We start from the raw sequence: 24472 nt of genomic DNA on the forward strand, positions 1-24472 counted from the left end.
ATACATTAAAGAGATTCAGTTTTGAAATCATGTTTTTGTACCATATTTATGATTTTGAAGTAGGTGCTTCTTTTGGATTAAGAAAAAATTAAGATAACTGACAATAATCTATCAACTATAGTCCCTTTAAGATTTTTTTTTTTTTTTTGGTAGAGACTGGGGTTTCCCTATGTTGCCCAGGCTGGTCTGGAACTCCTGGGCTCAAGTGATTCTCCCACCTCAGCCTCTGAGAACACTAGGATTATAGGCCTGAACCACTGCTCCTGGTTTAAGATAATTTTGAAAGGCAAATGCAGATAACTTGTGCTTTGATGAGGTGCCTATATTTAAATAATTGTATGCTGCTCTGAGAAAGGAATTGAGTTAAAAGTGAAAAGGCAAGCAATACTGTGGTCTCCATAGAACATTTAAGATCACTTATAGAAGAAAGACTCTCAGATAAGGTTTAAAAGTAAACTTGTTCATATCAAGTAAGAAATGACATTTGTAAACACTGCTTCAAGTTGATTTATGTTTATTATAAAAGTGGTATTACAAAAATATTAGACATAAGGAAAAAAACTCCCCCTAATCCTACCACATTAGCACACCCAACATTGTCATTTTGGTTTACAGTTGTTATGTCTTTTCCATGTGCACTTTAAAACTTTTTGATGTGCATTTTACAGTATGCATTTTATCTCAGGTACAACTTCTTGTTCATCAGCTCCCTCACATCTCCTTATGGAGACTGGAAAATTTTATTTCTCAAGATTCTACAAGTTGCACTGTGGCAGATATTCAAGAGTGTATATTTGGGCTGAGGGTTGGGACTAATAAAGAATGCACAGTGGCACAGACAGTGGGTCATCTCAGAAGTCTAGGCCCTTGAAAGCCAAGGAGTCCAGAAGGCAGGGTTGAGACCCAGAGGACAGTCTAAGAACTGGACATGAAACCAGAGTCACAGTGTGGAGGGTAGAAGGCAGTCCCAAGGCAATCCTCTTTCACATCACGGTAACACTCACCACAGACCAGAGGGCTGGGGTTTGGGGTATAGGGATCCAGAGCCCAAGGATCAGGGCAGAGTGAAAGGCTTCACTCTGTGTGTCCAGTTCTGTTTCTGAGTACCCTGAAGTAGTATCAGTGATAACCACACAAAATCTGGCTTTGAGTCCTGGGTGTAACACCTACTAATGAGTAATACTGGGCAAGTCATTTAACCTCAGGGGCTCTTGTCTCCTCATCTGTAAAGTAGTAACCATATGATTTATCATGATATCAGGATACATGAGACTAAATAGGGGCACTATTAGTCATTATGCCAGAAGAATAGGTGTCACTAAGATAATACCTGACCTCCTTCATGCAGCTGTTGAAGAGTCCTGAAAAGTATGTAAATATTGTACAGCATTATGCAAATGTAAGACGGTTTTATATTCATTAGTCACAATGGGAAATAAAGGTCTGTCCGTTACATCTTTTATAGAGGCTCTCCTTGTGTACACTATTACTGCCTCCAGAGATTCTTATAGGATAACAAGCAGAAAATGAATTCTATATAGAGAGAAAAAGCCCAAATTAAACATAATGTTCATAAAGTAAATACACTCATCAACAATATCGGAATCAAGAAGTAGAACATGGCTGGGTATGGTGGCTCACGCCTGTAATTCAAGCACTTTGGGAGGCTGAGGTGTGCAGATCACCTGAGGTCAGGAGTTCGAGACGAGCCTGGCCAACATGGTGAAACCCCTGTCTCTACTTAAAAAAAAAAAATTAGCACGGCGTGGTGGCGCACACCTGTAATCCCAGCTACTTGGAAGGCTGAGGCATGAGAATTGCTTGAATCCAGGAGGCAGAGGTTGCAGTGAGCCAAGATTGCACCACTGCACTCCAGCCTGGGTGACAGAGTGTGACCCTGTCTCAAAAAAAAAAAAAAAAAATGATTCCTCCTCTGAAGCTCCCCTCATGCCTGATACCCTGACACTCTTCCAGTCACTATTCACACACCCCCAACCCCAGGGAATGCCAGGGTAAATCCCATTCTGGTGTGTTATTAACAGTATCACAGTGACGCTCATTAGCATATATTTTAGTCAATGGATAGATGCGTTTCTGTTAGGTATGTACTTAGGAGTGGAATTGCTTGGTCACAGGGCATATGTATGTTAAATTTTAGTAGAAACTGCCAGTTTTCCAAGTGGTATTACCAATTTACACTCCTACACGCAGTTTTTGAGATTCTAGTTATTTAACATCCTTGTCACAATTAGGGATTTTCTTTTCTGTTTCATTTTAGCCATTGTAATAGGTAGGTCTTGAATTCCATTTTGCTTTTAATTTGTACTTCCTTAATGACTAATGAAGTGAGGCTCTTAATGAACGAATTTTAAAGTTGTTAAAATTTTCAATTTTATGGCCGGACATGGTGGTTCACGCCTGTAATCCCAGCACTTTAGGAGGCCAAGGCAGGTGGATCACTTGAGGTCAGGAATTTGAGACCAGCCTGGACAACATGGTGAAAACCCGTCCCTACCAAAAAATACAAAAATTAGCCAGGTTTCGTGGCGTGCCTGTAATCGCAGCTACTCAGGAGGCTGAGACAGGAGAATTGCTTGAACCCGGGAGGCGGAGGTTACACTGAGCCAAGATCATGCCACTGCACTCCAGCCTTGGTGAGAGAGCACAACTCTGTCTCAAAAAAACAAAAACAAAAACAAAACATCAATTTTATTAATTTTTTTGTTGTTGTTTTGTTTTTGTTTTTTTTTTGAGATGGAGTCTTGCTCTGTCACCCAGGCTGGAGGGCAATGGTATGATCTCAGCTCACTGCAACCTCTACCTCCCAGGTTCAAGTGATTCTCCTTGCCTCAGCCTCCCAAGTAGCTGGGACTACAGGCGTGTGCCATCACGCTCAGCTAATTTTTGTATTTTTAGTAGAGACGGGGTTTCACCATGTTGGCCAGGCTGGTCTCGAACTCCTGACCTCGTGATCTGCCCACCTTGGCCTCCCAAAGTGCTGGGATTAGAGGCGTGAGCCACCGCACCCAGACTGTTAAATTCTTAAGTTTAGTTTTGTTGTACCTTCTTGGTGAGAAGTTTTTTTTTTCCCCCTAAATTTTTCCTCGAAAATCAGCCTCAAGAATTAGAGGTAAATAGTGCCTTTGCTTTTTTGTGTTTGTTTCTGAAATTTATTTACTTTATAGTGTCTGTTTTAAATGATTAAGCACAACTTGTTTTAGCTGGTTTTTAAAAAGAAAAGTATAACTATAAGTACTCTGAATCCCTGAGGGATGGCTGTATTCTGAACCTGCCAGTGTGAAATCTGTGATTTGCTTGGAATTGAGGGTTTCCCCTACTGGCTGACCTCAAAGTACTGGGAAGAGTAAAATAGATTCCAGGAGTCCACACTGATATCAATGAATAAGTAAATAAGTAGGGAAAAAGGGAAAGCTTTCCCATTCAATAGAACACTAACTTGTAAATAGAGAGGGAATGAGGAAATAGAAAATCACCGTTTGGCAACAACTACAGTAATAAATATTTCATGGAAGAATTATCAGTGAATGCTAAATTAGTGGGCAAAACTTCAGTAGAAACAAACCATTTGCAGTATTTCAAAACACTTCCCACAAGATACTTACGAATTACAAAGGGAAAAATACAGCAGTCACTTTGTAATGGAGAAACGTGACAGATACCACCATAACCAAGTGATCAGGTTTAACATCACCAGAAGTGAAACAAAATAGACATCATGCACCCCCTGATAGGATTTACTAAGGCACAACACCATTCCTGCACTGGTAGTCCTGCCAAAATGCATAACCTGGGTCTAATTATGAAAAAACATTAGCTAAACCCAAATTCAAGGAATATTCAAAATAAATGACCTGTACACTGCAAAAATGTCAAGGTCATGAGACACAAAGATTGAGGAACTGTTCCAGATTAAAAGACTAAAGAGACTTTACTAAATGCAATGTGTGATCCTGGATTGGATCCTAGACTATGAAAAACTAAAATGAAGTTGAGACATTAGTGGGATAATTGACAAACTCTGAATAAGATCTACAGTAGATAATGGTCCTATGGCAATGTTAATTTCCTGATTTTGACTTGTACTGTAATTATGTAAAAGAATGTCCTTGTTTTTAGGAAATAGACAATGAATATTTAGTGGCAGAGAGGCATCATGTCTGCTACTTAAACTATTTATTTCAGTTCAGAAGAAATTTATATGTATATGATGGGGGGGTGGGGAAGAAAGAGAATGAGTGTAAAGCAAACATGGTAACATTTTGGAAACCTAAGTGAAGAATGTATAGTAGTATTTTGTATTAACTTCTGTAGTCTTTCTATAAGTCTGAAATTATTTCAAAATTTAAAGATACTGATATCACAAGGATTCAGAAGTCAGCCTGAAAGGGCTCCCACTGGCCAACACAGGAACAATGTGAGCACCAGAATCAATAAGTTCAGTGGTGATTATAAACCACTGAAAACATAGGAATCAGGCCAGGTCCAGTGACCCACACCTGTAACCCCAGCACTTTGGGAGGCCGAGGCAGGTGGATCACTTGAGGTCAGGAGTTCAAGACCAGCCTGGCCAGCATGGTGAAACCCCATCTCTACACAAAAATTGGCCAGGCGTGGTGGTACATGTCTGTAGACCCAGCTACTTTAGGAGGCTGAGGCAGGAGAATCACTTGAACCTGGGAGGCGGAGGTTGCAGTGAGCCAACATGGCACCATTGCACTCCAGCCTGGGCGACTCTGTCTCCAAAAAAACAACAACAAAAGAAAACATATGAATCTATATTGATAATAAATAAATGAGTTGAGGATAAGAGAGGTCTCTTGTTTACAGCAGAGTATTGACCAGTGAAGGGAATGAATTATATCTCAGTAAGCTGTTTAAAAAATGTGATCCATGGATCAACAGATAACCAGTTGTGTTGTGTCTATCAAATAGAGTATTATTCAGCCTTATAAAGGAAGGAAATCCAGTCACTTGCTACAGGATGAACCTTGAGGACATTATGCAAAATGAAATAAGCCAGTCACAAAAAAGCCAAATACTGCATTATTTCAGTTGTATGAGGTATCTAAAGTAATCAGACTCAGAGAAAGCAGAATGGTGGTTACCAGGGACTTAGGAGAAGGGGTTGTTTAACGGGTATAAAGTTTCAGATTTACAAGATAAAAAAGTTCTGAAGATCTGTTTCACAGCAGTATGAACATGCTTAATATTACCGAACTGTACTCTTAAAAATGGTTAATATGGGCTGGGCATGGTGGCTCATGCCTGTAATCCTAGCAGTTTGGGAGCCTGAGGCGGGCGGATCATGAGGTCAGGAGATCGAGACCATCCTGGGTAGCATAGTGAAACCCTGTCTCTACTAAAAATACAAAAAATTAGCTGGGCATTGTGGCATGTGCCTATAGTACCAGCTATCTGGGAGGCTGAGGCAGAATCGCTTGGACCCAGGAGGCGGAGGTTGCAGTGAGCCGAGATTGTACCATTGCACTCCAGCCTGGGTGACAGCGAGACTCTGTCTCAATTAAAAAAAAAAAAAAAAAGAAAAGAAAAAGGTTAATATGGTAACCAACTTAAGTGCTTGAATGCATTCTTTGTCAATAGGCATCCTGTAATCAGAAAGCATCTTGTATCCCTAATTTTACATCCATTACCAACAAACCTTAACACAAACTATAAAAGATTACAGTACAAAATGTAGTACACTTTGTCAAGCTCACAGTTTCTTTCTTTCTTTTCTTTTGGAGACAGTCTTGCTCTGTTGCCCAGGCTGGAGTGAGTGCAGTGGCACAATCTTGGCTCACTGCAACCTCTGCCTCCCGGGTTAGAACAATTCTGCCTCAGCCTCCCGATTAGCTGGGACTACAGGTGCCCGCCACCATGCTTGGCTAATTTTTTTGTTGTTGTATTTTAGTAGAGTTGGGGTTTCACCATGTTGCCCAGGCTGGTCTCCAACTCCTAACCTTGGGCAGTCCGCCTGCCTAGCCCTCCCAAAGTCCAGGATTACAGGCATGAGCCACCATGTTTGGCCCCAAGCTCAATTTCTATTCAATGCTTTCCACATTGAGGGATAAGCAGTATAGCTTTCATTTTAATAACTCATTATTAAACTTTTTCAGGACAATGAGGTGAAAACAATATAAAGTGATCCTTTTCTAAATTTATCGGAATTCAACTGATTCTTAAAGCAATGATAAAGAATATTTAAATAAATAACTTACATCTTGTTAATTTCTTTGGACTCTGTGAAGGCACTGGCTGGTTATCAGTGTGTGAAAGACAAAGCTCTGATTCCTCTTGGGAGACCCAGTCTGGGATAAAAGAAGTAAAAATTGTCCATTGTTAATCAAATAGGAAGCAGCATCAGAAAAACAAGAAAAGGTAAAAATATCTAAGTCCTCCAGTCTTTGTATCTGGGTAAGATTCTATAGTATAAGAGGTATAAAATACTGAAAATTTATCTATAGTCATATATTTTAATCATCTTAGTTTCAGATAGAGTTGGATCCGACTTCCTTACATTTTTCAAAGTGGTTTTGAAATAAATATGTGGGATGTTTAAAAAATAATTGAAATGCAAAAGGTATAGGAAGAAGTTCTAAAGAGTCAAGAAGGGAAGGAACAGGCCTGATAATTGGAATGCTGAAACCTATAAATATGCTCATACCCTTGGACTCAGTGATCCCATTCCTAGCAATTTTTCTTAAGGAAATAATTTAGCTTGAAGGAAGAAGTACATGCATGATTTTTTTTTTTTGCAGCATTATCTGTAATAATGAACAAGTAGAAACAATAAGGAAGGAATCAGGTAGATTATGTTGTATAAAATGACAGTACTTTGTAATTAAAATGTCATTATGAATACTCTATGGGAATGTGGAGAAATGTTTGCTACAACATGAAAAACCATTTATGCTATGATTAAGGCACAGCACTAGAAAGGAATTTAGATTATCCTGCCTAATCCCTTCCTTGTATAGAAAAGATCTGAGGCCCAATGTAGATAGGGTTCCTCAAACACAGATCTTTTAATTCCCAGGGAAGCTCCCTTTCCTGGTCTGTACCACAGGAGAGAGAAAAGTAAATATAAAGGAAAGACTGATAAAGTCGAGTTCTGCACAAAGAGGCAGGGGCAGATTTTGGTCCCGTCTTAACTATTTAAACTGTCTGATGACCTTGAGCAAGTTACTCAAATACTGTGGTTTTCAACTGTTCAGCTATTAAATGGGAATATCCTGTCTGCCTACAGGTAGGGATCAGAGCACATATCTTGAGTAGTGAAAAAATATTGTTGATAATTGCATTGCCAGAAACTAAAAGTTCAGTGCTGCTAGAGACGTGGCAAGTTATGGAGGAAGAGGGAGGAGTTGATAGTGGAGAATGAAATCAGTTTGTAAATCTTTATAGCTACTGAGCCATTGGTATGCCACACAAGAATAAATATTTTTAAAGATGTTACTGTAGCAAAAACATCTGAATTATCCCAGATAGAGTGCCTCTTTATCAAATAATATTGTCTATTCTTACTTTTATTCTATTCAATTCTTACTGAGTGATTATTTAACATTTAGTTTATTAATTGAGCTAACAACATGCTGCTGTCATAGAAAGTACAAAGATGACTCACTCCACATATCATGCCCTTGGGATGCTTGTAGATAGAGCGTGTACCTCAGTATTTAATACAAAGTACAATGCATTAAGACACTGTGAAGTGCCGTGAGGGGTCCCCCCGTCCAGGGGTTAAAATCTAGGATGTGAGAGACTGGAATATAAAGCAAGATAAAGTAGGATTAGAACCATGAAAATAGATAAAGCAAAGCACCACGGGAGGAGGGAGAAACCATTTCCATTTGGCAGTACTGAGGAGGACTTCAAGGACTGACAATCATGGAGAAAACACTGGATTGGGATCTAATACTCAGGCCCACGTCCAAGCTCCATTACTGAACATCAGAAGCAGAAGAAGCAACACAAGCACAGACAGATGCATCAGAGGGCTGTGGAGCACTCAGTGTGATTATAGAAAACCGCAAGTATTCTTCCTTCACTTCAGTAGGAGATAGGAGATATGGGTGGAAATGCGACATAGGCAGGTTTTATCCCTGGAAACCATGGTGTTTCATTTTATAAAATGTAAGCCAGGTGCTAACATCAGAATGTGCTGCTTGAAGAGAGAATTCCACAGAAGTGTGGAGAATGAATTGGGGGTTGGAGACCTGTGAGGAACTCTTGCAGTAACCTAGGAAACCAAATGATGCTCTAAATGGCTCTGGTGTTGAGGCAGAGAGGAGTGGGAAATTTGAGACAGGTTTCAGAAACAGAACTGACAGGATTTGGTAACCAATATGGATGTGGGAAGCAAAGTGACCCCCAAGGTGCAGGGTTGGACACAGGATGGTGGACTCTCTTCTCCTGCTGCCTTGCCCAGAAAGGGAACCAGCCTCCAGAGCTGTTCTTTTTCCTCTTGTCAACTCTGAACACAGCAAGTTTTGCTTGATGGAAGAAACAGTATTGACTGCCCTAGGTAGGAGTAATTAGCAGGTCAAGTGTTTTAAACCAGATGCCTGGGAAAATCAGTGAAGAAAACATGGGGTCTGGTGAAGGTGGGCAGGGAAACAGCCCTTGTTTCAGTCTTGTTGACAGATTCCTGAGGTGACTAATATTTTTCCAGTTGATTGGTGGACTGCAGATTTTATCTAGTAGTGCTGACGTTAAAATCAATCTGCTTGTTGGTTCTAGCATCAATAAGCACACCATTTTGCTTCACAAAGATAAAGTAAAGCACATATGTCCAAATGTTTCATAGACACTTACTGTTGAATGCTCCAGCCACATGAAAGCCAAGGTCAAAGAGTTGTGAAGGAAGGAATCGAGAAGAATGAGCGAGGGGCTCAGACCCCATGGAAGGCTCCTGGGATGTGAGACTGGCACTGGGGCTCCCAAAGGCAGTCTGGCATTCTTGGGTAAATTCACTAGTACTTGAAGAACCAGAACTTAGGAGGTTGTTCAGAAATGAGAATTCCTTCTCAAAATCTTCTCCTTCCAATGAATCTACAGGTAGATCTTTTGCAACTATTGAGTGTAAATAAAAACAGAAAGGCTTTTTTGATTTTAGGAAATGAGAGTAAGACCATAGGATAAATCAAATTTGTTTCATTGTTTTCATACTGTATTAACATAATTTTAAACAAACAACTAAAGTGACTGGAAGTTTATGTGAAAGTTATTTCTAATTAGGCAGGATTTAGGTCAAAATGGCCACATTTAACAATGAAGATATAACCATTATGAATGCTATATATGAAATAATTAAGCTACCACCTAAGTCAGAAACCAAAGGAGATGCAAAAGACATAGAAACAAATTAATAATACGAGACTTTAATATACCACTCTGACTAAAAAACAGGCCAAGAGGACAACAGATAAAAAAGATCAAAAGAGCATAATCAATAATGTAGTTATTTTGGATAACACAAACCCTGGTAATAGAAACATTCTTCTTAACCACACATTGAAAATGTACAAAAGTTGATGATACTAAGGCACACACACACAAAAATTGTGTTCTTAAAGTAGGAACATTACAAACAACATGCTCTGATCATAATGCAATAAAAAGACAATTCTAAAATGAACCTATAAAAACAAAAAGGTTGTTACACCTGTAAATCTTAAAACCTTCTACCAAACAACGTTGAAAAGGGAATGGACTTTCGGAAAAATAATGATGAAGAAAATATTTTATATCATAATCCATGGTGTTAAGTAAAATGTATAGAAGACCATTGGTTTGGACTGAGCTCTTGTACTAGACCCAACAGACCAAACCAAAATGGAGTCACTCATGCTAAAGTTCCATATCACCAAACCAAACTAAGTTATCTGGCCTTTCAAGAAATCAGGAGAGAGACATCATAGCCAAGTCCCCAAGCAGGCCAGTCCTAGCTGGCATGATAAGGAAGTCCCCTCTGCTTTAACCCTTACAAGAAAAGTAACTGCAATGATCAATCCACTTTTTGTTTTCTGTTTCTGCTTTCCCTGGTCCTTTTCTGTCTATAAAACCAACCTCCTCAGAACACTCATTCCATGTTACAGAATGGGGTGTTGCCTGATTCTAGAATTGCAAATAAAAGCCAATTGAGGTCTTTAAATTTGTTGTAATTTTACCTTTTGACAAAATAATACTTAAATGGCATGAACAAAGGAAAAATCCCATCCCTTAAACATTTTTATCAATAAAAATGAAAGGGAGAGGCATCACGGACCTGCACCCCAGCATAATTGGTGAAAGTTATTTTTCAAAATAAATAAGCATTTAAAATCTCTGGAAATGGTCCCAAGGATATGCAGCAAATGAAGAAATATTTACTTAAGAAAATCTACTATAATTTAGGAAAAACAGCAAGAGTTTGTGGTATTTGAACTGAGAACCAGTCCCATCTTCCCGCTTTCCAACTTAGCAAGATGGAGATTCCACTCCAGTCTGGTGCAGCCAGAACACAGGGCTCCTTCTCTCTCCAGCTGTCAGTCAAGGGCTAGCTTCCCAGGAGGAGTAAGATGCCAGCATTTCACATCCCGTCCCCAGTTACCTGTTGCTGAGGCTAAGTCCTAGGTGAGTGCAGTCAATAGATAATAGAGGCTCCCATCTCCTCCCCAGATCCCTCATGGGTTGGGAAGTCTGAGTTTGGTGTAGTGTGCTAAGAATATAGGGCCCCTGATCACTTGACCCTGCTAGTAAAGTGGTGGTTTCATGAAGAAAGAGGCAAGCCAAGAAGACCTAAGGCTACCGTCACTCTCCTCAGCTCCTAGAGCAAGAATGACACTCAGAAAGAAGTATGCCATTGTCCCCACTCCCAGCTCAAGCTCTGATTGAGAGATTTTCCTTGCAGGGAGTGAGGGAGAAGCCGACCATAAAACTGATGGTTCCTAATCCCTTTCCAAAGTCACTGACTTCATTTGTAACAGAGTGTAGAGAAATTCAACCCTAAGGATGCTCTCAAAACAGTGGAGGTTTTAGTAAAAGGCAACTGGAGAAGACTTATAGTGTATGAGTCTCAACATGTAGGCTAAACTGTAGGCCAGCTGCTTTGCCTGAAGGAACCAGGGAAAAAGCCAGCTGGGGTCACCACAAATTTCAGTGGCCTTAAGAACTGTTTCTTTAAATGAGTCCAGATTTGATTGGTTTATTGTGTGGAACAATTTATGCTCCAGGGACTGTTGAAATCAATAGAGCAATCAGCTGGAAGAAGCAAAAATGATAACTTGGACTTACAAAGAATTTTGTGCTTCCAAAGGCAAAATCGAGAAAATAAAAAGACTGGGACAAAATATTTACAAGTCATATATCTGATAAAGGGCTTTATAAAAAATATATAAACTCTTACAACTTAATAAGATAAGCAACCCAGTTAAATAATGGTCAATAGAGTTGAATAGATTTGTCAGTAAGGAAGATACACGAATGGACAATAGCACATGAAAAGAGTCTCAACACCATCAGTCACTGGAGAAATGCAAATCAAAGCTACAAATTAAAAGCACTAGAATAGCCAGGCACTGTGGCTCACACCTGTAATCCCAACACTTTGGGAGGCTGAGGCAGGTGGATCTCCTTAGGTCAGGAGTTTGAGACCAGCCTGGCCAACATGGCAAGACCCTGTCTCTACTAAAAATACAAAATTAGCCAGGCGTGGTGGCGCATGCCTGTAATCCCAGCTACTCAGGAGGCAAGGTTGGAGAATCACTTGAACCTGGGAGGTGGAGGTTGCAGTGAGCTGAGATTGCACCATTGCACTCAAGCCTGGGCAACAAGAGCAAAACTCTTGTCTCAAAAAAACAAAAGCACTAGAATAACTGTTACTTAAAATATACCAGGCATGGTGGCTCATGTCTGTAATCCCAGCACTTTGGAAGGCTGAGGCAGGTGGATCACTTGAGGCCAGGAGTTTGAGACCAGCCTGGCCAACATAGTGAAACTCCATCTCTACTAAAAATACAAAAATTAGCTGGGTGTAGTGGCACATGCCTCTAATCCCAGCTACTCAGGAGGCTGAGGCAGGAGAACCACTTGAACCCAGGAAGTGGAGATGGCAGTGAGCTGAGATCATGCCACTGCACTCTAGCCTGGGTGACAGAGCGAGACTCCATCTCAAAAAATAAAATAAAATATAGACAATACCAAATGTTGGCAAAGATGTGGAGAAACTAGAACCCTCACACTTTGCTGGTGGAAATAAAATGGTGCAATTATTTTGAAAAAAGTTTGGCAGTTCCTTAAGAAGTTAAATTCACCATACAACCTAGCAATTTCACTCCTGGGAATCTAACCAAGGAAAATGACAATGTATGCTTGCACAAAGAGAAGTACATGAATGTTCAGTAGTAGTAGTAGTATAATAGCCAAAAATTATAAACAACCCAAATGTCCATCAACTGGTAAATAAGTAAACATAAGATGGTATATCCATACAATGGAATACTATTGCTTAATAAAAAGTAATAAACTGGCCAGGTGCAGTGGCTCACACCTGTAATTCCAGCACTTTGTGAGGCTGAGGCGGGCAGATCACAAGGTCAGGAGATCGAGACCATCCTGGCTAACACAGTGAAACCCCATCTCTACTAAAAATATAGAACAAATTAGCCGGGCATGGTGACACACACCTGTAGTCCCAGCTACTGGGGAGGCTGAGGCAGGAGAATCACTTGAACCCAGAAGGCAGGTTGCAGTGGGCCAAGATCGCGCCACTGCACTCCAGCCTGGGCGACAGAGTGAGACTCGGTCTCAAAAAATTAAAAAATAATAATAATAAACTACTGATATATACAACAACATGGATGACTCTAAAAACCATTAAGTGGAAGATGCCAGAAATAAAGGACTACCTTTTGTATGGCTTCATTTATATGGAATGTCCAGAAAAGGCAAATTTATAGAGACAAAAACAGATTACTAATTACCTACAGCTTGGAGTGAATCAGAGATTAATTTAAAACAAGCATGAGAGAATTTGGGGGGTAATGGAAACATTCTAATATCCAACTGTGGTAATGGTTGCATAATCTAAATTTTCTAAAAATTAGGAACTGTTAGAATGGGTGAAATTTATGGTATTTAAATTATACCTAAATAGAGCTGTTAAAAATAAAAATAAATTCTGTACAACTCTATTGCAAATAAATTTAAAAGTCTAGACAAAATGAATAACTTCTTAGAAAAATGTAATTTACTAAAATCAATCCCAGTACAGATTAAAAGCTTAAACAGACTGATTTCTATAGAGAGAGACAAAAAACACACATGTACAAGAAAGCATTAGACCTAGATGTTTTCATAGGTTAAGAAATGAATAAGAGGCCGGGCACAGTGGCTCACACTTAGCAAATCCCAGCACTTTGGGAAGCTGAGGCGGGCGGATCACCTGAGGTCAGGAGTTCAAGACCAGCATGGCCAACATGGCAATATCCCGTCTCTACTAAAAAAAAAAAAAAAAAAAAAATTAGCCAGGTGTGGTGGCAGGTGCATGTAATCCCAGCTACTCAGGAGGCTGAGCCAGGGAGAACTGCTTGAACCTGGGAGGTGGAGGTTCCAGTGAGCAGAGATCACACCACTGCACTCCAGCCTGGGTAACAGAGAGAGACTCCATCTAAAAAAAAAAAAAAAAAAAAAAAAGGAAGAATGCAAAAAGAGCCAGGTGTGGTGGCTCATGCCTGTAATCCCAGAACTTTGGGAGGCCGAGGCTGGTGGAGCACCTGAGGTCAGGAGTTTGAGACCAGCCTGACCAACATGGTGAAACCCCATCTCTACTAAAAATACAAAATTAGCCAGGCATGGTGGCGTGCACCTGTAATCCCAGCTACTTGGGAGGCTGAGGCAGGAGAATTGCTTGAACCTGGGAGGCAGAGGTTGCAGTGAGGCAAGAATGTGCCATTGTGCTCCAGCCGGGGCAACGAGTGAAACTCCAGCTCAAAAAAAAAAAAAGAATGCAAAAAGAGTAGTAAAATATTAGCAAGCAGAGTAGTATAAAATGACAAAGCTGGACTTACAACTGGAATGCAAACATGATATAATATCAGGAAACCTATTATTATAGTTCATCATATTAATATATTTAAGAAGAAAAAGCAAATAATTGCTGACATAGATACTGAAAAAGCTGCCAACAAAATTCAACAACTATTAGCCAGGTGTGGTGGTATGCACCTGTAATCCCAGCTACTTGGGAGGCTGAAGCATGAGAATCGCTTGAACCCAGGAGGCAGAGGTTGCAGTGAGCCAAGATCTCACCGCTGTACTCCTGCCTGCGCGACACAGTGAGACTCCATCTCAAAAAAAAAAAAAAAAAAAAAAAAAACAACCATTCCTAATAAAAATTCTTAAGAAAGTAAGTATGGATGGATGCTTCCTTAACATCATGAAATTATCTGTGTCCAAAGCCAGCATCTTAGTTCAGAAATATTATAGGCATTTCCACTGAAGTCAGGAAATGTTCACTACTAGTTAACATTGTTCTGAAGGTAGTAGCCAATGTAATTAAACGAGAAATCTATGAGTTGGTAAGAAGAAAAAAACAAGATTATCTCTATTTTCAGATGACATAACTCAAATAATAAAAGAATTCAGCTATATACCAGGATATAAAACTAACATGCAAAAGTGAATAGCATTCATATATACAAAATGACCAATGAAAATATATAATGGAAAAGAAAACCTCATTTACAATAGCAACCAGAAAGATAAAATACATAGAAATAAACAATGGGAAGTGTTCAAAACCTGTATGAAAAAAAAAGTCTGAAAGATATACAAGTAAACTTTAACAAATGGAAGGATGGCCCTTGTTTTTCATGAGGATGTCTCAACATGATCAACCTGTCAGTTTTCACATTTAATGTGATTACAATAAAGTATCGAGCTTTTTAATAAAGCCCCACAATTTTATATTCAAATTGAAAAAGTAAACATGCAAAAATAGCTAAGAAAATAATAAAAAAAAAAAGGAGGGGGGATTCTAGCCTTACCAGATACTAAAACTACAAGAAAGTTTTCTTTTCTTTTTTTTTTTTGATTCTCCTGCCTCAGCCTCCCGAGTAGCTGGGACTACAGGCATGCGCCACCATGCCCAGTTAATTTTGTATATTTAGTAGAGACAGGGTTTCACCATGTTAGCCAGGCTGATCTCGAACTCCCGACCTCAGGTGATCTGCCCACCTCGGCCTCCCAAAGTGCTGGGATTACAGGCGTGAGCCACCGCGCCCAGCCCTAAAACTACAAGAAAGTTTCTATAATTAAAACTATGTGGGCCGGGAGTGGTGGCCCACGCCTATAATCCAGAGGCAGGCAGATCACCTGAGGTCAGGAATTCAAGACCAGCCTGACCAACATCGAGAAACTTTGCTTCTACTAAAAATACAAAATTAGCCAGGCATGGTGGCTCATGCCTGTAATCCCAGCTACTTGGGAGGCTGAGGCAGGAGAATCGCTTGAACCTGGGAGGCAGAGGTTGCAGTGAGCCAAGATTGCACCATTGCACTCCAGCCTGGGCAATGAGGGTGAAACTCCATCTCAAAAAAAAAAGAAAAAAAACAACTATGTGGCACTGGTGCATGCACACACCATTTGAAATATAAACAAAGTCTAGAAATACACCCAAGTAGAAAAAGAAATATAGTATATGACAAGATGTTATCTCAATACTAGGACAAAGATGGCATTTTAAAAAATTATATAAAGGGCTGGGCGCGGTGGCTTACGTCTGTAATCCTAGCACTTTGGGAGGCTGAGGTGGGCAGATCACTTGAGGCCAGGAATTCGAGACCAGCCTGGCCACATGATGAAACCCCATCTCTACTAAAAATACAAAAAATTAGCTGGGCATGGTGGCGCACGCCTGTAATCCCGGCTATTTGGGAGGCTTAGGCACAAGAATTGCTTGAACCCAGGGGGCAAAGGTTGCAGTGAGCCAAGATCGTGCCACTGCTCTTCAGCCTGGATGACAGAGCGAGACTGTTAAAAAAAAAAAAAATTATATAAAGGATAGCCTTTGGGGGAAAAAAAAAAGGTAACGTTTGATCCATTGCTAACACTCTACACATAAATTAACTTCAAATGAATTCAAGACCTAAATGTAAAAAATAATACTACATAAATACCAGAAGAAAGCATAAGAGAATTCTTCTATAATCTGGGTTTAGGAAAAACTTCCTGACTATGACTAAAGTCCAGATCCAATAAAAGAAAAGATTAACCAATTGGACTGTATTTAAAAGCTTAAAAAAATTTTTTTTAACTTAAAGAAATTTAAAGAAACAAAGTCACAAGACAAATGACAAACTAGGAGAAAATGTTTACAACCTAATTGCTTGAGAAAGATATTCAAGGTAGTTATTTAATGCTTAGGAAGTACCTTAAAGTTGATTTAGTCTTGATCCTCATTTTACAGATAAGGAAACCAGAACGTTGGGGGCATACTTTTGTTTCTTAAATAGTGATTTTAATTTATTTAATGTTGAATGACATTTACTATTTTGCTAGTATCTAATGACACTAGATATACAAACAATTGTATTCATTCATTCAACAAATATTTCCTGAGGCTTGTACTGCTGGTGGTTGAGATACATGAGACAGAAAAGCAGACACAGCCCTAGCTGTCCTGGTTATACGGATACGTTCTGATAGGACCCAAACATATAAAACAAATAATTATTTAATTTCCATTGTGATGTGCCACAAAGTAGAGGCACATAGTTGCATTCTTATGTAGAGACCCAGACAGTTTCTAATGTTAAGGAAATAAATGTTAAATAAAAATTGAAGAATTTTAAAGAATGATTCATATGTAGAGTGAAATGATTCTTACCATTTTCAGAGTTAAAAAACTGAGGTGCTCCAAATTCTCTCATTTGAGAATGTTTTTCATCGTGATCTTTGTTTGCTAAATCAAAAGCACATAAAAGAGAAGTTGAACAAGAAGAAATTCAGCAAGCTTATTTACTGTAATATTTTATCATTAGGTCAAGTGTTCAGTTGACCAAATCAGAATCGAAAACATACAAAAGGGAAACATAAAAATTTAAATAATCTTATATATAAAAATCACATTTGTGTGTGTATATATATGTGTGTGTGTGTGTGTGTGTGTATATGTATATAAATGAAACATAATACCAGAGGTATTCAGGTACTCTATTAAGTCTCTGTCCCCTTGAAATGTAAAAGTTTTCACATTCCAAAGCCTGTTCCTTCCTTGGTGGAGCTGTTCTCATTCTAGGTCATTTTATACTTGTTCTGCCTGATCTCCATGCCTTGACACTCTGACACAGTGGATGTTCATTTTACATAGAATGAATGAATATGGCCTACAATTTTATTATTGTTTAATTGACAAAAGTATATAATTTGTCACATACAACATGTTGTTTTGATATATGTAATACATTGCAAAATAGCTAAATTTAGCTAATTAACATTTGTATTGAACACTGCTCTCTTAACAATTGGTTGTCGTTGTTGTTTTTGAGACAGAGTCTTGCTCTGTCGCCCAGGCTGGAGTGCAGTGGCACAATCTCAGCTCACTGGAATCTCCACTTCTGGGGTTCAAGTGATTCTCCTGCCTCAGCCTCCCAAGTAGCTGGGATTACAGGCATGCGCCACCACACCTGGCTAATTTTTATATTTTCAGTAGAGATGGGGTTTTGCCATGTTGGCCAGGCTGATCTTGAACTCCTGACCTCAAGTGATCCTCCTGCCTCGGCCTCCCAAACTGCTGGGATTACAGGTATGATCCACCATGCCCAGCCTCTCTTAACAATTTTCAAGAATATATTGTTATTAAATACAGTCACCACGTTTTACAATAGATCTTTTGAACTTACTCCTCCCGGTCTAGTTGAAATTTTGTATCCTTTGGCCATCCCCCCAGTTCCCTCCCCACAACTACCTACCACTCTACTCTCTACTTCTATGAGTTCAACTTTTTAGATTCCACATGTAAGTGAGATCATGTGGTATTTGTCTTTCTGTGGCTTATTTCACTTTGCGTAATGTCCTCTGGGTTCATTCATTTAGTCACAAATGACAGGATTTCCTTCTTTTTGAAGGCTGAATAGTATTCCATTGTGTACACATACCATAATTTTATTTATCTGTTCATCTGTTGTGAACACTTACAATGATTCCATATCTTGGCTATTGTGATTAAGGATATGCTCTACTTTTTTTTTGAGAAAGGGTCATGCTCTGTTACCCAGGATGGAGTGCAATGGCGTGATCAGAGTTCACTACAGCCTCCAACTCCCAGGCTCAAGAGATCTTCCCACCTCAGTAGCTGGGACTCATCCCAAGTAGCTGGGACTATAGGTGTGTGTCACCATACCTGAATAATTTTTTAAAATTTTTTGTAGAAACAGGGTCTCACTATGTTACCCAGGCAAGTTTTGAACTTCTGGGCTCAAGCAATCCTCCCACCTTGGCTTCCCAAAGTGCCAGGATAACAGGTGTGAGCCACCATACCTGGACAAGGATATGGTTTACTGTTAACAATTTGTACATATTTGTGGGGCACATGTGAAATTTCGCTATGTGTATATAATGAGTAGTGGTCAAGTCAGGGTATTTAGTGTGTTTGTCATCTGAGTACAATATATTTTTGTTAAGTATAATAACCGTACTCTGCTATCAAACTTTGATACATTCCTTCTATTTCACTGTTTGTTTGTATCCTTTAACTTACCTCTTAATCCTCCTCACTGCCCCCACCACTCACCCTTTCCAGTCTTTTATCTATTTTTCTACTCTCTACCTGAATGTGATCAAAATTTTTAGCTCCCACATATAAGTGAGAATGTATGATATTTGTCTTTTTGTGCCTGGCTTATTTCACTTAAGATAATGACCTCCAGTTCTATCCATGTTGCTGCAAATAATAGGATTTCATTCTTTTTATGGCTGAATGGTATTCCATTGTGTATATATACTACTTTTTCTTTATCCATTCATCCATTGATGGACACTTAGGGTTGATTCTATATCCTTGCTATTATGAATACTAATGCAATAATCGTGCAAGTGCAGGTATCATTTTGATATATTAATTTATTTTTCTTTGGATAGATAACCACTAGTGGATTACTGGATCAAATAATTATATTTTTAATTTTATGAGCAATCTCTATACTGTTTTTCATAGTGGCTATACTAGTTTACATTCCCACCAACAGTGTATAACAGTTCTCTTTTCTCTGCATCCTCACCAGCATCTGTTATTGTTTGTCTTTTTAATAATAGCCTTTCTGACTAGGGTAAGCTGATATCTCACTGTGGATTTGATTTGCATTTCCCTGATGATTAGTGATGTTTAGCACTGTTTCATATACCTATTGACCATTGGTATGTCTTCTTTTGAGAAATGTCTACTATTCATGTCCTTTGCCCACTTTTTAATGTTTATTTTTCTTGTTGAATTATTTGAGTTCCTCGTATATTCTGGATATTAGTCCCTTGCTGGAAGAACAGTTTGCAAATATTTTATCCCATTGAAGAGATTGTAGCTACACTGTTGATAATTTATTTTGCTGTGCAGAAGCTTTTTAGTTTAATTAAGTCCCTTTTATCTATTTTTGGTTTTGTTCTCTGTGCTTTTGAGGTCCTAGTTGTAAATTCTTTGCCTAGAAAAACATCCAGGAGCATTTTCCTTAGGCTTTTCCCTCATATTTTAATAGCTTTGCCTCTCATATTTAAGTCCTTGATCCATTTTGAGTTGATTTTGTATATGGTGAGAGATAGGGGTCCAGGTTCATTGTTCTACATGGGGCTATTAAGGATATGGTCTACTTTTAATTCAAAGGCTGCTTTATACTTTTTTTTTTTTTTTTAGATGGAGTGTCACTCTGTCGCCAGGCTGGAGTGCAGTGGCACGATCTCGGCTCACTGCATTCTCCGCCTCCCAGGTTTAAGCGATTCTCCTGCCTCAGCCTCCAGAGTAGCAGGGATTACAGGTACGCACTGCCACAGTCAGCTAAGTTTTTTTTTGTATTTTTAGTAGAGATGGGATTTCACCATGTTGGCCAGGATGGTCTCCATCTCCTGACTTCGTGGTCTGCCCGCCTTGGCCTCCCAAAGTGCTGGGATTACAAGTGTGAGCCACCGCGCCTGGCCTGCTGCTTTATTCTTTTAAAAACTGGCCATAGCAATAAGCAGCATCTCCACATTTTTCACTTAAACTAGAGCTTGAGTAGTAATGATCTCACAGGAAAAGAAAGGTCATACATATGGCAAAAGATAGCATACTCTTTTGTGATCAAAACAGCGCTGTCTTGTGTGTTTTTAAATGTTTTAAACATTTAAAAAGTCAAATATACAAACCAAAACCTCCATAGGCAAAACTCTACTAAAAAATTACTTCCAAGTTTTGAGCCTATATATCAAGACAAAAATAATTGTGCCCTATTGCAACAATGGGAGCCAGTTTTTGAGAGTCAGTTTTCTAATACTCCAGTCTGTATACATTGGATTCCATCTCTATGTCATTGGTTTACTCAGTATAGACACACATAGAGACAAAAAAAGTATATGATTTTTATACTTTCTAACATCTTCAACTATTATGAGGGCCATTTTAAAAAATGAAATGTAAATTTCTCCTACATACAAGGGTGGAAAGTGTTGCTGTATAGAGAGCTTAAAGGATGTAATACATCTAAGGACAAAGTAATAGCTCTATTACACTATTATTAAAATTCTATGCTTAGTTTGGGATACTATAAAAGAATATGGGAAAAGTAAAAAAAGGTAAAAACAACCAAAGTAATTAAAAGGAAAATACATTTAAAAAGGAAGATTTAAGTAAATCAGGCTGATTTAACCTTAAGATAAGGAAGCTAAAGGATGAATTAGATTTTAAGTTCAGATACATAATATAAAAATGTTAGAAATGTACAGAAGATTTAAAAATTTTCAAATGGACTTTATCAGTAAAGATTTTAGTTGAATATAGGAAAAAAATAGAGGAGAAAATCTAGAAATGGAAAAGATTCCAGAGGTGGCTGGAGAAATAAGTGAGAAGAAGAATCCTGGTTGTGGGGAAGGGAACAGGTATTGGTGATGCAGAGGCAGAGTCACAGCAAGGAAGGTTTCAGGCTATAGAAATAGAGTTTGGGGAATGGAGAGATGTGTTAAAGGATCTTTAAGGAAATGCTGCTGGATAAGATGAAGGGTAACCTCAGTCCTCTCTCTTCCCCAGACATTTTCAGTAATGATCTGCTTTACCTTACAGTGCTTTTGGTATGGATTCATGTAGTTTGGTTTCATTTTATTTTAATGCTACAGATGCATGAAATTGGGATTAAGATAGGCAGATGAGTGAGAAAGGTCTAGCTCAAAGGCTTAGTTTTTTATTCCATTATATGAAACACCATTTGAGTGAATACCTCAGAGCATAAATGTTTGAGGGCATTTCTAATTACTTCCTCAGTAGAGTTCTTAAAGTAAAATTTCTCAAAGTCTGGGATGTTTACATTCTTCAGAAAATTTGTCCCATCCTTGCTAAATCTATAAAATACACTTTTTTCTCTGTTCTCCTGGCTTCTCTACATAAAATACAGGTTTAATGCATTGCTGGACTTGTTAGAAGTAAACAACAACAAAAATGTAAGCTGAAACCAGAGCTAGGAAAGAGAAGCAGCAAGCGAAGAAGAAAGGCAGGTGTGCTGTGGGCAATGCCTGTGCTGACACGGCCAGACAAGGCCCTTGGCAAACACAAGGAAACTGAGCCGAGCCCACAATTCTACATTAAAATAAAGGCTCTGGAAGAGGGTTAAAGTGGTCACCAGGCTGTGAGTATTCCTTGACTCTGGGAAGAAGCAGTATGAATTTTCTTTTGCAAAAAATTATCTAGGCCTCTAGGAGTCCCACAGATTAAGAGCAAACAAATATTGGCTGGTATTCACAAATCACTAAAGAAACAAGCTACCACAAGAATGCTGGGGTAAACCAACAAATAATAGATTTAGACCCCCCAAGGACTTCAGATATTTGTATTTTTGGATATGGATGTGAGTCAAAAAGTGAGAAAGAACAAGGGACTATAAAAATTAGGCAAATTTATAAAACAACAAATAGAGCTTTTATAAATAAAAAGTATAGTTGTTGGGGAAAGAATCCTCGGTGTATACATTAAACAGTAGATTAGATGCAAGAGGAGACAATTAGTGAGAAACAGATCTGAAGAACTTACCTAGAATGTACTGTAGAGGGAAAGGGGGATGAAAACATGACAGAGAAGTTAAAATATATGAGGAATTAATGAAAAGGTTCACCATAAGCTTATTAGAGTTCTGGAAGCAGAAAATAGAGAAAATGGAGGAGAGAGACTATTTTTAAAGATAATAGTTGAGTCATGCATATTTTATCACACTAAAAAAAATAATGGTTGAGCAGTTTCCAGAACTAGTAAAAGGCACAAATAAAAGAAATACAATTTATACCAGCAAAAATTAAAAAATAAAAATTGCACATTTAGACACACTGTACTGAAAGAGCAGAATACCAAAAACAAAGAGCATATCCTAAAAACGGCCAGATACAGAAATTGAATTAGAGCAAGACTCTGTCTCAAAAAAAGAAAAAAAAAGTATCTAAACTAAAGGAGGTAGTCAAGGAGAAAGGAAAATGAACTCACAATGAAGATCTGAAATATAGAAAGAAATAGTAAGACAGGAAAAATATTGGTAAATCTCAATTTTTTTAATAAAACAAGAATGATGTTCTAATTTGTAGAAAATTAGAAAAATCAGAAATGGAAATAAAATGTATAACTTTCAAATCAGTAAATGGCAGGGGTTGGGGAGGATGAAGAAAACTTTTAAAACAAATGAAAAAAAACCTCAAATAGTTCAAAATGAACCAAAACAGGAGACAAAATAATGGAATTGGAAGGACAAAACAAATGGAAAACAGAAAATACAGGTCCAAATATAGTGACAATAAACAAATGGGCTAAACTCGCCAGTTAAAAGAATGAGAAGTTGACATACTGGGCTTTAAAAAAAAATCCAACTAAACCTTGTTTATGAGATGTATCTCAGTTATAAGGACATGGTGAGGGCTAGGCATGGTGGCTCACACCTGTAGTCCCAGCACTCTGGGAGTCCAAAGCAGGCAGATCACCTGAGGTCAGGAGTTTGAGACCAGCCTGGCCAACATGGCCAAACCCCATCACTACTAAAAAATTAGCTGGGTGTGGTGGTGGGTGCCTGTAATCCCAGCTACTCAGGAGGCCGAAGCAGGAGAATCGCTTGAACCCAGGAGGCAGAGGTCGTAGTGAGCTGAGTTTGCACCACTGCACTCCAGCCTGGGCGACAGAGCAAGACTCGATCTCAAAAAAAAAAAAAAAAGAAGAGGACATGGGAAGATTGAAAGGAAAAGGATGGAAAAGGGTTACTAAGAAAACATTATTTAATAAAAGAAAGCTAGTTATGCTCTACTAATATAAAGAAGACTTTAAGCCAAAAATCACTATTATTATTGAGACAGGTTGTCCCTCTGTCGACCATGCTGGAGTGCAGTGGAGCAATCTTGGCTCACTGCAGCCTCTACCTACCCACACTTAACTGATCGTTCCTCCTCAGTTTCTGGAGTAGCTGGGACCACAGGTGCACGCCACCACACCTGCCTAATTTTTTGTAGAGATGGGGTTTCACCATGTTGCCCAAGCTGGTCTCGAACTCCTGGGCTCAGGCTATCCGCCTGCCTGAGCCTCCCAAAGTGCCGGGATTACAGGCATGCGCCACCACGCCTGGCCCCAAAAAGTATTATTAAAGCCAGAAAGGGTCACTATATAACAATAAAAAATTAATTCACCAAAAAGATATAAAAATTCTAAACTTGTATATACCCCTGTAGAAAGTAAAAAGTTTCTTCTTCAAATTTTCCTTCTCATTAAAAAAATAAATCATAAGTGTTAAAAATAATAGTTTCTTTTAAAGACTAACTTCCTTCAAGCCTCCTTGTTTTGTGCTAATAACTCTTTGTTAAGCCCTAATGTAACTGTTAGACATGCTCACAGGCACGTAGTACATTCTATATCCTTGCACCTCACCCAAGATATTTGTGCTGGACATGCTTACAGGCACATTCCAGCTCGCAGCCTAAGACCCCTCCCCTATTTGGCATAAGCAACTTCCTCTTTTCCTATATTCTCCCTTGCCTTTACCTATTTAGAAAAATTTTAAACCGTTAGCCAATCGGGTTCAGTTTAGATTGTGAGGTCTGGCTCCAGCCAATGGAGACAGGACACAGTAGCAGGGACAAGCTGTGTAAGGGATAAAAATTACTTCCTCCCTTTGTTCAGGTGTGCTCTCACCATTGTTCCATCTGCGATGAGCACCCTTTCTACAAAAAGTAAAAATTGTCTTACTAAGAAAACATTTCTAACACCCCCTACCCC

General features: G+C 38.8%; 1 protein-coding gene across 23 annotated transcripts in view; it reads right to left on the reverse strand.

The window, feature by feature from the left end:
• The window catches only part of ICA1L (islet cell autoantigen 1 like), a 68707-nt gene that overhangs the window by 3696 nt on the left and 40539 nt on the right, over positions 1 to 24472 (reverse strand). For 19 of the 23 annotated variants that reach the window (XM_055108989.1, XM_034954826.2, XM_034954828.2 and 16 more), the window contains 3 exons: positions 16889 to 16963; positions 8836 to 9093; positions 6240 to 6329 (listed from right to left, as the gene is read on the reverse strand). In XM_055108989.1, the coding sequence (XP_054964964.1) occupies positions 6240 to 6329; positions 8836 to 9093; positions 16889 to 16963 (423 nt within the window). Of the gene's footprint in view, positions 1 to 17; positions 2671 to 6239; positions 6330 to 8835; positions 9094 to 16888; positions 16964 to 24472 lie in introns of those variants that run through there. The other 4 variants (XM_034954830.3, XM_055108991.2, XM_055108990.2 and 1 more) reach the window with 2 other exon arrangements.

This window comes from Pan paniscus, chromosome 13 (genome assembly GCF_029289425.2).
Source record: "Pan paniscus chromosome 13, NHGRI_mPanPan1-v2.0_pri, whole genome shotgun sequence".
In the NCBI taxonomy this organism is placed as follows: domain Eukaryota; kingdom Metazoa; phylum Chordata; class Mammalia; order Primates; family Hominidae; genus Pan; species Pan paniscus.